Source organism: Squalius cephalus (assembly GCF_949319135.1).
Source record: "Squalius cephalus genome assembly, chromosome: 15".
NCBI lineage: Eukaryota > Metazoa > Chordata > Actinopteri > Cypriniformes > Leuciscidae > Squalius > Squalius cephalus.
Genome location: NC_137136.1, coordinates 15,032,156 through 15,046,348, shown reverse-complemented (window position 1 = coordinate 15,046,348; position 14,193 = coordinate 15,032,156). Strand labels below are relative to the sequence as shown.

Genomic DNA, 14,193 nt, shown 5'->3' with positions numbered 1-14,193 from the left:
GAAGAGTTCCAGTGGGGTCAGAGCGGGGGTCGTGGGGGGTCAACCTCCGGGCACTGTCGTGTTTGCACGGGTTATAGGCCTGCATGATTATGCGTTTACCTTTGTCACGGGGGAGGAGAACTAACAAGGCATCATTAAATTAGCGGGGCCACTTCCTCCCCTAAATATGCATACTCTCTCCCCTTTCTCTCTCACTGTACAGCATACACATGACTTCTGCTGTGTATTTTAAAATGCACCACTACCTGGAGGGGTCATGGCAGGGTTTGCATGGTTAGAGCACAATGCACAATGCTGGATTCCATCAGGCATGGCCTCATGGGTATTTCGTGTTGTACATGAGGCACAGCATCCAGCTGTTTATCGCTAATTTAAACTCAGACACGCTCAATGCTGTCTAAGTGTGTTTAGGGGGCCTAATGGGGTGTCTCTGATTAGACATATTTGGGTTGTATGCAATGCTATGCATCGGATTGGCCCGTTGGGCCATTAAGACTGCAGTTGTGAGTCCCTGAGCACAGATATCATTACACGTTCAACATGACGGTAATACAGATATTGAGCACCAGCTGGAGAGGTGTGAGCATATTTGAAAAAGTGTTTTTTTTCTGCGCTCTCACCTTACAGCTTGTGTGCATGTGAGATGTTTGTGATGGAGTGCATTGTTTCAGTCCTGGTTGTATAATTTTTTTTGGAAATAATGGGCTACTTTTAAATTGATACAAGACCCCTAGCAACAGAACTGCCGTCTTAAGATTCCAGTAAATTAATTGTGTGGCCCATTCACAGGACATCGCGTGTGTGTGTGCGCGTGTGTGTGTGTGTGTGTGTGTGTGTGTGTGTGTGTCAGTCAGTGTTTGCATATTAGACTTCATATAAATGGGGTTTTGAATATTCAATGACAATAAAGAGCTTGTATGAGATCTTGAAGAGACATTTTTTTCTGATAGGAACAGGAAGTTGTTCTTGGGCCGCTGTAATTGTCAGCCTCTATTACCTGATTATTAGAGTGAGGGAGGGATAGAGAGATGAAGTGAGGAAAGGACAGACGCAAGAGGCAGAAAGAGGCAAATTCAATTAAGTTATTAAATATTGAGGAGCATAAAGTCCCTCAACATCCCACATTCCATTTAGCTTCATATACAAACACTCCATCCTTATTAACAATCCTCCTCCTCTCTTTTGTTACTGTTACTGTACTGAATGTGTGTCTCTCTCTCTCTCTCTTCTCTCAGTCTGTCAGTTAATGTGTGTGCTATGATCTCTGGGATTGGTATTCCTGATTATGTAGGTAAGTTCATTTTGTTTTTTTGTTTTTACTTTTAATTAAATGCATTTAGTTTCAGTAAACTGATGTAGTCTTATCAACAAATGTCTTGAGGAAATGCATTCTGTATGTGTTTCTCCTAATCATACATGCAACTTCCACAAAACAGTGAAAATCTGTCTGCATTTAACCTGGTTCTGGAAGGATTTTTCCCCATTCATTTTCTCCATAAGCTTTTCAAAAAAATAAACATTTCTTACTCTTAAACCAAACCAGACAGTTCTATATGAATTACAAATTTTGATTCAAAGCAGAAAACAAACAAACAAAAACAAAAAAGTACATGTTACAAGGTACTTGTACCTAAATCAACTTCACATCACAAACCATTGTAAATGACATACACATCAGCCTTGACTATAAAATATAAAACTATTAATTATCAGTAATTTATTTTTTGTATAAAAATATATTTAAATGATTTGTTAAGACATTTATAACAAAATTTTCAGATCTATAATCTGTAGTTAAAAAGTTTGGGGTCAGGAAGTTTTCTTCTTTTTTTAAAGAAATCATTACTTTTATTCAGCAAATATGTATTAAATTGCTCAAGTGACAGTAAAGGCTTACATGATTACAAAAATATATATATATTTCAAATAAATGCTGTTCTTTTGAACTTTCTATTCTTCAAAGAATCCTGAAAAAATATATTACAGTTTACACAACAATATTTGACACTTGCCTACACTAGATGTGAGCGTTGTGTCAAACTAAAATATAATCCATTATAATCACTGATACAGTATACAGATGTGTGTTCAGTTTCTAACATAGGCTATGGAGAAAATGAACAAGACTTCCAAAACTCTTATGTTGCACAGGCAAAACAAACGATTTTGTCATGCAGTATACATTTTCTCTTGACACTTGGTAAGATGGAGACATTTAATATTTTATTGTTTTCACTTATATGTGTTGTGCTCAGTGTGAGTTTGTGTGTCTCCGCTCTTGTTGAACATCTGTATGTAAGTGCATTCAGTAATGGCCAAAATGGAGAAGGTGCCAAACTCAGTTAAACCAACAGGCAATAAAAGCCTCTTTCCCAGCACTTCTGAATGCTGGCCTGTTAAAACTCAGTGCATATGGTTTTGGAGATGACAAAGAACAGGTGTGGCTGAATGCGTTCCTGTGCCTGTGAGAGTAACACAGGCTGGTGTGTGTGAGGTGCACGTTTGTTGGAAGCACTATTTGATTGTTGTTCAGAAGCCCTAGTCATTAACCTTAAGAACGTGCAATTTTTATGGTCCAAAACCTGTTTGGTCCGAGCAGAAATTGCCTGAATTAGACTCTGTAAAGGTGGAACGAACAATAGCGTGCCTGTCTTTCTCTCTCTCTCTTTCAGCTCTGACAATGAACCTGCAGTTGGATTGGCTGAAGCAGCGTGGAGCAGTTAAGCGAATCTTGTTCATGGACTCTCACCAGCACCAGAGAACCCAGCAGTTGGTTCTGGGTCAAGGGGACCGCCAACATTGCCACAACTACTCTGTTTACCTGCGGGTAAGCCTTATAGGTCACGTGCATCACAGAGCATTGCTGAACTGGCCTCATTCCTCGTGAAAAATTCTTGTTTTATCTTCACTATAAATGAACCCATGGGAAAGTTAATTGTGAGCCAAACCAAGCTTCTAGTACAACACGGCTCATCTGGACGGAATAAACGGTGTGAGAACCCTTCCGTGAGAGTGTGTCGCAAAAATAAGACCAAAAATTCTGTTGGGTTGAGGTGACACAATAATTGAATGGAATCTTAAGTGTTTATGGGTGTTTATATGACAACACAGGCCATGGGAAATACTTTTATTAGCCAGCTCAATTTGAACTATGATAAAATATCAGGCAACATTGACCTATCACTATGATACATGGCAGATCTAAAGCACAAACATTCAACAACATATGAATATAAATTGGATTCTGTAAAAAATCTAAAAAATAATAATAATTATTATTCATTTAAAAATATATACACTGATAAATTATTATTATTAAATAAAAAATAATCATAAAATTATATTTATATATATATATATATATATATATATATATATATATATATATATATATATATATATATATATATATATATATATATACACTAGGGGTGTAACGGTTCACAAAATTCACGGTTCGGTTCGATACGACACAGTGGTGTCACGGTTCGGTACGTTTTCGATACGGCAAAAAGGAAGAAATGCCAGAGAAATATCCTTGATTAAAAAAAAAATGTATTTATTAAAAGTAATTTTATTTTTAAATAAGTGTAAGTTTTCCTACATCTTGAAACTTTTAGTTTTAAAAATGGGGGTAATCTTTGAAGGATGAACAAAGAATGTTTTGGTCATCACATTTAAATGTTATTTTTAATATGACAATATTTGAGTTTTGAAGTGCTGGAAAAAGATGTGTGACGTACTTGAAAGCATTTTACTATTCCTGCCAAACTTCCATGGTTACAGTTCGTGTTACTACATTAAATCCATGGTGAATGTTGCTGATTTATGGACTTAAAGCCTTTAACTAGATCATTCATGGCACAATGTTTCTCCTGGTTTCTGCGTCAGCGCTGTTTGATCTAATAGAGGTCTATGGTTAATAACGGAGTAATTTGAATGTTTCTCACTAGATCTCGCAGCGATGTTATTAATTCATTGGCTGTGTTGTAACAGTGTGTCGCTTGATAATGATCGGCTCGCGCTGCACTGACATCGGTCCAAACTGCACAAAATAATAAGTGGCGCAGTTTCGTTCCTTTTTCATTACGTTTGCCAATTGATGTTGGGCAACATTGTGGTGGTCGCACCAGCGCGACTGCTAACAAAATTTTGGTCGCACCGGCAGGAAAAATGGTCCAACGAATCGTTCGGTTTGTACTGCATACCGAACTGAAAGCCTCGTACCGAACGGTTCAATACGAATATGTGTATTGTTACACCCCTAATATATACTATATATATATATATATATATATATATATATATATATATATATATATATATATATATATATATATATATATATATATATATATAATATTAAATACAAAGTATGTATTATATATTACATTATTAAGAAATCATTATTTTTAATAAGTAAAATGTTTTATTATACATTTTAAAATGTATACACTGATAAATGATAATTAATAAATAAAAAGTACATATATTACATTTATATTTATTATTTTATATTATATTATTTTTTTGCAATACACTTTATTATTCATTAAGGTCATGTTTTTTTTGTTTTGTTTTTTACAAATTTAGTTTGAGTAGCAGTTGCATATTTTTTTCTGTGACAATTAGTTTGGATTTGTGTGTAAGTAATGTGTGCGTTTTGATGCAGCAGGTTCACATACTTTCCTCACAGCCTAGCTGCTTTTGCTTTTTCTTCACAAATCATTGTGCATTTCTGTTCAGAAACATAAACATACTTCCTCGTTTTCTCAAATCCTCATAACTTATTAAATAACTGTATTTATTGCCCTTGGCTCTCTGAGGCAAGCATACTCATACAACAGCTGTGATTCAGTCAAACAGATTGATGTCAAAGGACGAAGATAATCAAAAGAGAAGAAAATGTAAAGTGAGACTTTTCAGTTCTGTTTGCAATCCACCACTCTCTTTTTTTGTCTGATCCTTCTCTGTTTTTATGTAGGATGAGGGAGAGTTTAGGGATAAACTGAGTCCTATCAGCGTGGCACTGAACTACAGTCTGGACCAGAATTCCCCTCCACCTGGCCTACAGCTGCGGCCCATTTTAGACCACTATAGCAAGACCTTCCACCATGAGCAGGTTTGCATGCAACATAAGTGTTTAGTTGGAGACTGCATGTGTGCATCATATTAAGTTAAATTATGATGCCATGGCATGCAGGGTTTAATAGAGGGTTCAAAACAAAACAACATCTTGTTGTCTGATTTAGACAGTAAAGAGTTAATTAGAGAAAAAAATAAGACATAAGTTCAATTCAGTGAACAAACAAACCCAAAGACGGAAAGAGAAGATATTTTCTCTCTTGTTTCCTTTAGGCAAACATCCTGTTGGACTGTGGGGAAGACAACATGTGCATCCCAGATCTCAAACTTTCTGCAAAAATGTGAGTCCGTGGGTCTGATCCGTACATGTGTGTGCCATTGAACAACTGTTTGTATATTTGTTATAATTTATGTGCTGTGTTGTATTATGCATCCCCTGTTTATGTTTTAATAGCATGTCGTTCCTTGATTTTAGCCATATATATATATATATATATATATATATATATATAGACAGCAAATGTGTTAACATTAAAAAGTGATTTTAAATGCAGATTTCTTTTTTTTTCTTTTTTTTTTTACAGGGACAGAACAGAACTTATAATCGGGGATGACAACTTACTTATGTTAACCATCAACGCCGCCAATAAGGGCGAGGGGGCGTACGAGGCGGAGCTTCATGTGACCATCCCACCAGAGGCGGACTATATTGGTGTGGAGCGCAGACGTGAGGTAAACAACATTACCCACTATAATTTTTTACATATGCCTACGAGATATCGCTGTGTATGTGCTTATGTGAGTCTTGGATAGCCTATTGGATGTAGGAGATAATGAATACTTTAATTAGTGAAAGTCCTTTGTATGATGTCTTTCAGTTATAATTACTCTGATTATTGAAGGTTTATTTTAGTTTCATTCTCCCTAACTTCTGTGTTTAGATTATGACTCACTCACTGTATCCTCTTTTTCCAGAAAACTGCTCATGCATGAGTTTATTCTATCTATCTATCTATCTATCTATCTATCTATCTATCTATCTATCTATCTATCTATCTATCTATCTATCTATCTATCTATCTATCTATCTATCTATCTATCTATCTATCTGTCTGTCTATCTATCTGTCTATCTGTCTGTCTGTCTGTCTGTCGACCGTTCTGTCGAACCGTTCTGTCTGTTGGCCGTTTTATCCTTCTATCGTTCTGCTTCTGTTGTTCTATCTGTCGTTTATCTATCTTTCATCCTATCTGTCATTCTGTATTTCTATTGTTCTATCGTTCTCTGTCCATAATGCCTACAGACCTTCAAACTTCAAGGCTTTTTAAACTTATTTTTTTAAACATTCAAACAAGGGCTGTCAAGTCAACATTCAGTGTTTGTCTTGTCAAGTTTTGCTATTTTCTTGCGCCACCGGCATGAGAACCAGTGACGTCTGTTCTTGCGCCTCACACACATTCAAGCTTCCGTGTTTAGCACATTTGATGCGCATTTTTATTTTTATCTGCCGTCAGACTGAGGCATCGTCCCAATAATGCATTGCTATGGGTTGCGTCTATCTTCTGACTTGACTGACAGATTGGCATTCTGATACCGTGAGCTTCACCGTGAGCTGTGTACATTGGATTGATTTTAACTACTTTAATGTACTTGAAGTGTGCACCAAGCACTAGGAAAATGGAATGGGACCCGGTATTGGCAGATACTTAATTTTCTTAATATACTTAATATTGGAATCGAGGACACCAAAAAACTTGATCAGGACATCCCTAAAATCCCTATACTATGGAAGTCAGTGGCTACCGTCAAATGTTTGGTTACCCACATTCTTCAAAATATCTTCTGTGTTTAGCAGAAGAAAGAAATTCATACAGGTTTGGAACAACTTAAGGGTGAGTAAATGATGACTCATTTTTGGGTGATATATCCCTTTATGACAAAAACCTTTACATGTACATGGATAGCTTGTATTTCTTAATGTTTTATCGCATCGCACCTGGTTATGACACAGTGTAACGTGAACTAGGGACTTGTGAAATATCAGATTTACTAAATGGCTTTAAATCCATCATGGTGAAATGCTAAATCTGTAATCCATTCTGACACGGAGTTAAAAACACAAACATGAGTGCTGCAATGTCTTTGATGTAGTAATGAGGCAGGAATGCAGTGAATGTTGATCTAATTATGGTAAGGTTTCTTATTAAACATAGTCAATGCCTCATGCCTAGGTGTGCTCTGTAATGCATTGCCTAGATCTAACATACTGTTTATTTCATTTAATACAGTCCTACATATCTTCATTCATATATTCTGCTGTCATTCAGTCATTCCATCATCTCATTCATGCATGTCTGCTTCTTCCAGCATGAGACACTGGCGCTCTGTGGCACTAACCGCAGAAGATCTGATTGCTCTCTATCTGTCAGTTATGAGTTTAACAGATGCAGTGTATAACTGGTAATTGCAGCGAGTGTTTGAGAGTGGCTCTTAATGCAATTTGCACGACTCCATTAGCCGCTCTTCTGGGAACCGACTGGTTACGGTTTGACTCTGTTTTGGTGAGAGGAAGTGGTTACCAGAGGAGGGAGATGGAGAAACAGGGAGACTGATGTAGGGGGTTGACGAGATGACAGGGGTAGGGCCTCAGTGATGTATGATGTGATTACTATCAGGGAATTCATCATGTACTTTCTCTCCCTCGTTTTCTTTCCTCAGTCCCTCCCTTGACCCTCCTGAGACATGTTTTCACTGGATTATGCTAGTTATTGACCGGGTTTATTATTGCCTGGTTTTGTTTTCAGTGATGTCATGCACCTATTTTATTTCATTTATTTTATATATTTTATTTTAGTTATATTATTTTAATTACTTTTTTTTGTTATTTTTATTTTAACAGTTTAGAAGTAGTTTGTGTTCCCTAGATATTCAGCATTTAGTTTAACACAGCAGCTATTATAGATTAAATAATGAAGACCTGAAATTTTTCTTTCTCACTCAGGATCTTCAGCGGCTGAACTGCGAGCACAGGACAGAGAATGATACCAGAGTTGTGGTGTGTGACCTGGGAAACCCAATGGTGGCTGACACAAACGTAAGAGTCTTGTCACACAAACTCGATTGATTCGATGTAATATGTACAGTTTGGTTTAAAAAATGAATGAATGAAACATACTCTACAGTAGTACACTGACATAAATGTTTTGCCAATGCTTTTCAAGTGTGTGGTACATACTTTCATTATGGACATGCAATATATTATGTGCTTTCTTGCATTACAGTGACAGTAACAAACCTCAGTGCTCAAGGGAGAGATAGTTTCCTCCAAATGTCTGTGCCATTAAACCAGATGTGTTATCATTCAGGTAGAAAACTATAAACCTGTCAACAGTCTAACTAACTTAACTAACTTGCTATGTAATCTTCATTTCAAACTTTTCTCGTACAGCCACCATGACAGAAGTTACCTAAAAGAGAAAACAGACTGTAGAAAAAGATTTGTGGCATCGCTGAGAATGCAGTACGTACGTACTTGCATTGCATTATGAATAGCATTTTTCGATGCATTTTTCAACACATAAAATTGGGCTTGTGTTCATTTGCTTGTGTAGATTTTTTTATTCTCACGTACTTACTTGCAGTGAGAGCTTGAATCCATCAGCGCATTAACATAAATGAGCAGGGCAGAGGAAGGAGGATTTTAGAGGGGTGAGAAAAGGGTAAGACAGCATATCAGTTTGCCCTTTAATAGCCAGATATTTAGCAGCGCTGTCAGCTTACTTAGACTTCAGGTCCTGTATGAGACACCTGCTGATGCAACACACACACACACACACACACACACACACATATATATATATATGTATATATATGTATATGTATATATGTGTGTGTATGTACGTATGTATGTTTATGTATTTTTGATCAAATAAATGAAACCTAAGGTATTAATACTTGTTTTCAGATAATATATTTTAAATATATGTAGGCCTAGGTTTGTACTGTATATTATTACTGAAAAATTTTAAAAACACTGATTAAGAAAATAAGTTATTGCTGAGTATCTTTTAATCATCCATCCATCCAGAGGAAGGAAACATATCTCTCTCTCTCTCTCTCTCTCTCTCTCTCTCTCTCTCTCTCTCTCTCTCTCTCTCTCTCTCTCTCTCTCTCTCTCTCTCTCTCTCTGTCTGTCTGTCTGTCTGTCTGTGTGTGTATACGTTTTTTTAAGACTGCTTTCCTTCTGGCCCCACAGACCCTCTGGAATGTGTCTGTTCTACAGATGTATTCATTGATGTGCCATTAATGACACATACTGTATACGTCTCCCTGCTGATATCAACATGTATGTTCGCTAAAGAGAAAACGCACATACCTTACGTAGAACTTTTCTTGCACAGTCAAAAGCTTGATTTGTGCATTGTGTGATATTTTTTCTTCTTCTTCCTCTCTCCTCTCTCTTTCCTTCCTACCTCTTTCTTCCCCGTTTCTCTGTCAGGTTGATTTTGAACATTGTTAATTAGAGTCCGGAAAACAAAACAGTGGGTCGAGAGAAAAAGTGGAATGATGAAGTGACCGTGTGAAGGGAGGGTGTAAACACATTGGGACAAAGTCTGAGGTTCAGTCTAAACACATTCTCCATCTATTTACTATTCACCATGACAACCCGTCTCCAGCCATCCCAAATATCTAAGCCTGGGGTGCAATTACAACGGTTACAAAACACACTCTTGACCCGTCACAACACACTCGTACACACACTCCTAACACCACATCCTGCCTGCATCTCATTTGCAGGTATATACACACAAACAAACACATGTACACAAACTTGTTCCTGAGTATGTCTAGATCGTCTTTGCATTTACAATTTGTGTATTTTGGACTACATTTCCATTGGTGGTGTTATGTTGTTTAGTATTTCTACTTGTTGTAATGGCTGTAATTTGTGAACTCGTGATTTTAATAACATTTATAAAGTCCTCTACTTCACCATCTCTCTATGTCACTCCATCAGGTTCCCATTTCCTCAAAGCCCTCAGGGTGAACTGCTCATTAGGCTCACGATTCATTCCTGCATCATCCGTATTAGCATCACTCTTTTATTGAAATACAAAAGAACAAAAAATCAAGGTACTGAAGATTACTTGAGTGTATTGTATCACTATCCCAAATAGATGTATGCAGCTGTTAAGGTTTTTTGGCTGTAGATATTTGGGATCTAGGATAGATTTCGAGATATTTTGGAACATATGAAGAAAAACAGGTCTGTCCAACTACAAAAAAAATGGCTTGTTGTATCTAAAGTTCTTAGTTGGCTGGATACAAATTCTGTAAAATAATGAATTTGAGCTGCAGTAACAATAGTCAGCTTTGCAGAGAGGCTTTTTAATGGACTCACTGTCTTTTTAAATCTATTTGCAGCGTTCGTTTCATCTTGCACATTGCTAATTGGATTCAACATGTCCACTGTTGCATTATATATATATTTTTGTGTGGTTAATTATAATGAACTGAATATAATAATATAATATAATAATTACATGGTTTAAACCCATTTTCATTATTATATACATAAGCATTATTTACTGTATTATTTACATTGTTTCTTATTTTTCGGAGAACTTATTTTTACGTTGTGTATTACACACACACACACACACACACACACACCTGCATCTTTATTAGCCAGTTTACTCCCCTCATTTTCTGTTTGTTTGGATTGCAGTGCTTGTTAAAGCCAAGGCAAATTGAAATGTAATTTGTCAGTAATTTGATGCAGCGCGGGCAAATGCTTGGGCTCGAACAGTGCCAGCTCACTGAGAGCGGAGGCAGGGCAGAGAGGTTTATGACTGTGTTTACTACTGCAGGTCAATAGATTATGTTGCTCATAAACTATAAATCAGAGCATCACAACTGAATAGCCAGTGTATTACCTGCGGATGGACCTGCGGTTTTAAAATGGTATTGGTCAGTGTGTGTAGGCAGTTGGCTGGATACTCAGAGGTCTGTGTTATTATGTCAAACTAGCCTGTCATGTCAGTGGATTGTGGGAGAGCTTGTAGAGAAATTCTGTGGCAGCATGTAGAATGTAAAGGGAGCAAAATAATTGTGAGACAAAGTAAATGCCTCACACAGAAATAGCCTTAAAGGTGAAGTGTGTCTTTTTTTCTTTTTTCTTTTTTTGCTGTTAAAATACTTTCTTCTATCATAGAAAATTATAGGATTGCAGATATACAGATGAAGAGCGCCTTGTATTGCCTTGTACCTTGTATTTTCCAATGTTATTTCAGTATTATTATATACTATTATATAATTTATTACGGTTTTTTGATTAGTTTTTGTTTTTTAAAATATATTTCTATATAGCTGTCATTTTATTTTTATTTCAGTTTTAGTAATTTTAGTACTTCAACATAAATTTAAGTTATTTCTAATAGTCATTTATGTTTTTTAAGTTTTTCATGTCATTTGTTGCTGTGCTTAGCATAGTGTGTTTGACAAACCTGTTTGGAAACAATCATTAAAGGGATAGTTTGCATAAAAATAAAATGCTATCATTTACTCACACTCATGTCATTCCAGACCTGTGTGACTTTCTTCTGTGGAACACAAATGAAGAGAGGGTTGTTTGGCTCTGTGACCTGTTAACATGTTCCAGATTTTGATGGAGGGGCATTGTCATGGTGACAGGTTTTGTCATAGAGCCTCCGGAGTTAAACCCACATGGGCCAAATTATCCTGGCACCAGCAGAGCAGGGTGACACGGCCACAGATCCCCCATCTCACACACATACAACAAGCAAACTGAGAGACCCGTCATGATCTCGCACTCACACACACCATCGTCACTGGCGTCACTGAACAATCGTACCACACATGGAATCAGTGTGAGGCCTGTGATCTAATTCAATACGTGTCATTTTTTTCTCTCTCATTTTCTGTTTTCTTTCTCAAAACTTTTCAAGCTATCATCTCATAGCCCATAAAAGTAAGTCATAACCATGTGGTGCAGCTCATTCATCACAAATAAGCCATCACAAGACCCATGTGCAGAAAACATGTTAGTCACACCACCTCAAACGGTCTGAGTGCCACAAACAGTTTCTAAATTATATGAGGAACAGCAGAGTTTTGTATTGACCATGTTGTCTGCAGTAGAAGCTTCCAGTAGTGTTGTATTTTCAGAATGAAACTGTACGAATACTTCTAGCTCAGTCAACTGACTGTGAAAGGAAGACGTGATGGAGGCTCTCCTGCACAGTTGTTCAGCCTCCAATAAAACACTTTGTTTTATAAAGTGGTGGGGACTTTTGGTGGACGGGCCTTTGCACATACACATTGGTTGTCACATCGCAACATCAGTTGCTAATATCAAATCAAACCTAAAACAATTAATGATGTTACAGTTAAAAATGTCTAAAAAACATTTTTCAATACTGCAGTTTTTTTTTAAAGAAATTAATACTCAATTTACAATATATTAAAACAGAAAACTTTTACTGTATTTTTGATCAAATGAATGCAGCCTTGGTGAGCCTAAAAGTCTTTCTTTCATAAACATAAAAAAATCTTACTGACCCCAAACTTTTGAACAGTTGTGTATGAAGTGTGTTCTACTTTGTGCTCAAATGAACTGATTATATTTCATGTGATATCTTCATTCCTACATCCTTCACTGTCAGTCCCAGGATTCTGTAGGTCGGCCGATAAATTTATGAACCACAGGTGAACATCAAATAGGGCTTGCTAGTCCAGTAGTAATTATATTTATAATATGAATAATGAGTAATTTTTCTGGGCATTTTCTGCCTTTATTAGATAGAACAGTTGAGTAAAAACAGGACGTTGTCAGAAGAGCTACTATTCGGAGTGCTGCCCAAGTGCCCATAAAGCCTTTTGGCTCTTAATTTTAATAAACCAAATCTGCAGTTGTTTATCATATTGTGATTTCATGTGTCTTATATTATCTTAGTCTCGCTAATGTGAATCTTCTCTATATGATAATGTATTCAGTTTCCCAGTAGTTTTAAAATAAGTGTAAATGTCTTTTGTGAGCCATAATTCATACAAATTCATCATGACTCGCCCCATCTATTGCTCTCACTGTGGTATTCAATGAAGAGAGGAGTTTCATGGTCCATAAAATAAAACGCATTGAATGAGTTCATTGTTTCAGTGACTCCTACCCATTTTAGCTAATGTCACATAAGGGTGATGTATATTCACAGAATCTGGCAACACAACACCTCATATTTCCCAACATGAAGCGATGTATTATTTCTTAACAGAGCGGGCTGGGATCTTCCTAGAGATATGCTTCTGATGATGACACTGTAAATAACAGAACTGACAGCCTCATCTTTGGCTTACATTGTTCTTTGTTTTTAATCATGCACAATCTAGCCATCTTTATGCTTTCTGGATGCACTCTGTCCAGCTTTGCTTAGTCAATCTGTAATCCATCTAAATAAATCGCATTGCACATATGTATTCAAACGCAGTGCTTTTGATGTGTGTGTTTGTGCTGTTTCAAATGGAAACTGCATCTTACATTTCATTCCTATGTTGTGAAATGCACTTAATCAAACGCACTTGAAGAACGCGTACATTTTTCCCATGTTATACGCTGTTCTGTTCTGAGTTTCATTAAAACTTTCGATTTAAGAGTTATTGTCTCATTAGTGTAATTAGATGATTACTGTTGCCACAGAAACATATGAACCAGCATCTTGTAAACTCCGATCTCAGATAAAGTCTCATTTCTCAACACATGTATGAAGTTGCGGAGACGTGATCGTCATTTGTGATTTACCAACTCTGTGGGTTTTAAAAAAAGGACGCAAGACCACAAAAAAAAAGGCTCCGTAGCTAGTTCACTCTTTTAAGTTTAACAGAACTTGTTACTCTCACCCATCTGTTATGAGGGGGCTTTGTAGTGAGGAAGGTTTCCGCCTGGGGACGCTCATTTATGGGGCTCCAGAGTTAGCACATAGCCTTTAGCTAAAGGACTGGCCTTCATTAACCATCCCAGCAGCCATTATCAGACTCCTCCTAATGAACTACACCATATGGACACAGTTACAGCCAGAGAGAGAGAGATGATTG

General features: G+C 36.8%; 1 protein-coding gene across 1 annotated transcript in view; it reads left to right on the top strand.

The window, feature by feature from the left end:
* The window catches only part of itga8 (integrin, alpha 8), a 71,356-nt gene that overhangs the window by 39,647 nt on the left and 17,516 nt on the right, over positions 1-14,193 (top strand). Inside the window, exons 16-21 of the mRNA XM_079894034.1 lie at positions 1,236-1,291; positions 2,673-2,827; positions 4,985-5,122; positions 5,359-5,426; positions 5,670-5,817; positions 8,087-8,179. Of these exons, the coding sequence (XP_079750160.1) occupies positions 1,236-1,291; positions 2,673-2,827; positions 4,985-5,122; positions 5,359-5,426; positions 5,670-5,817; positions 8,087-8,179 (658 nt within the window). The remainder of the gene's footprint in view (positions 1-1,235; positions 1,292-2,672; positions 2,828-4,984; positions 5,123-5,358; positions 5,427-5,669; positions 5,818-8,086; positions 8,180-14,193) is intronic.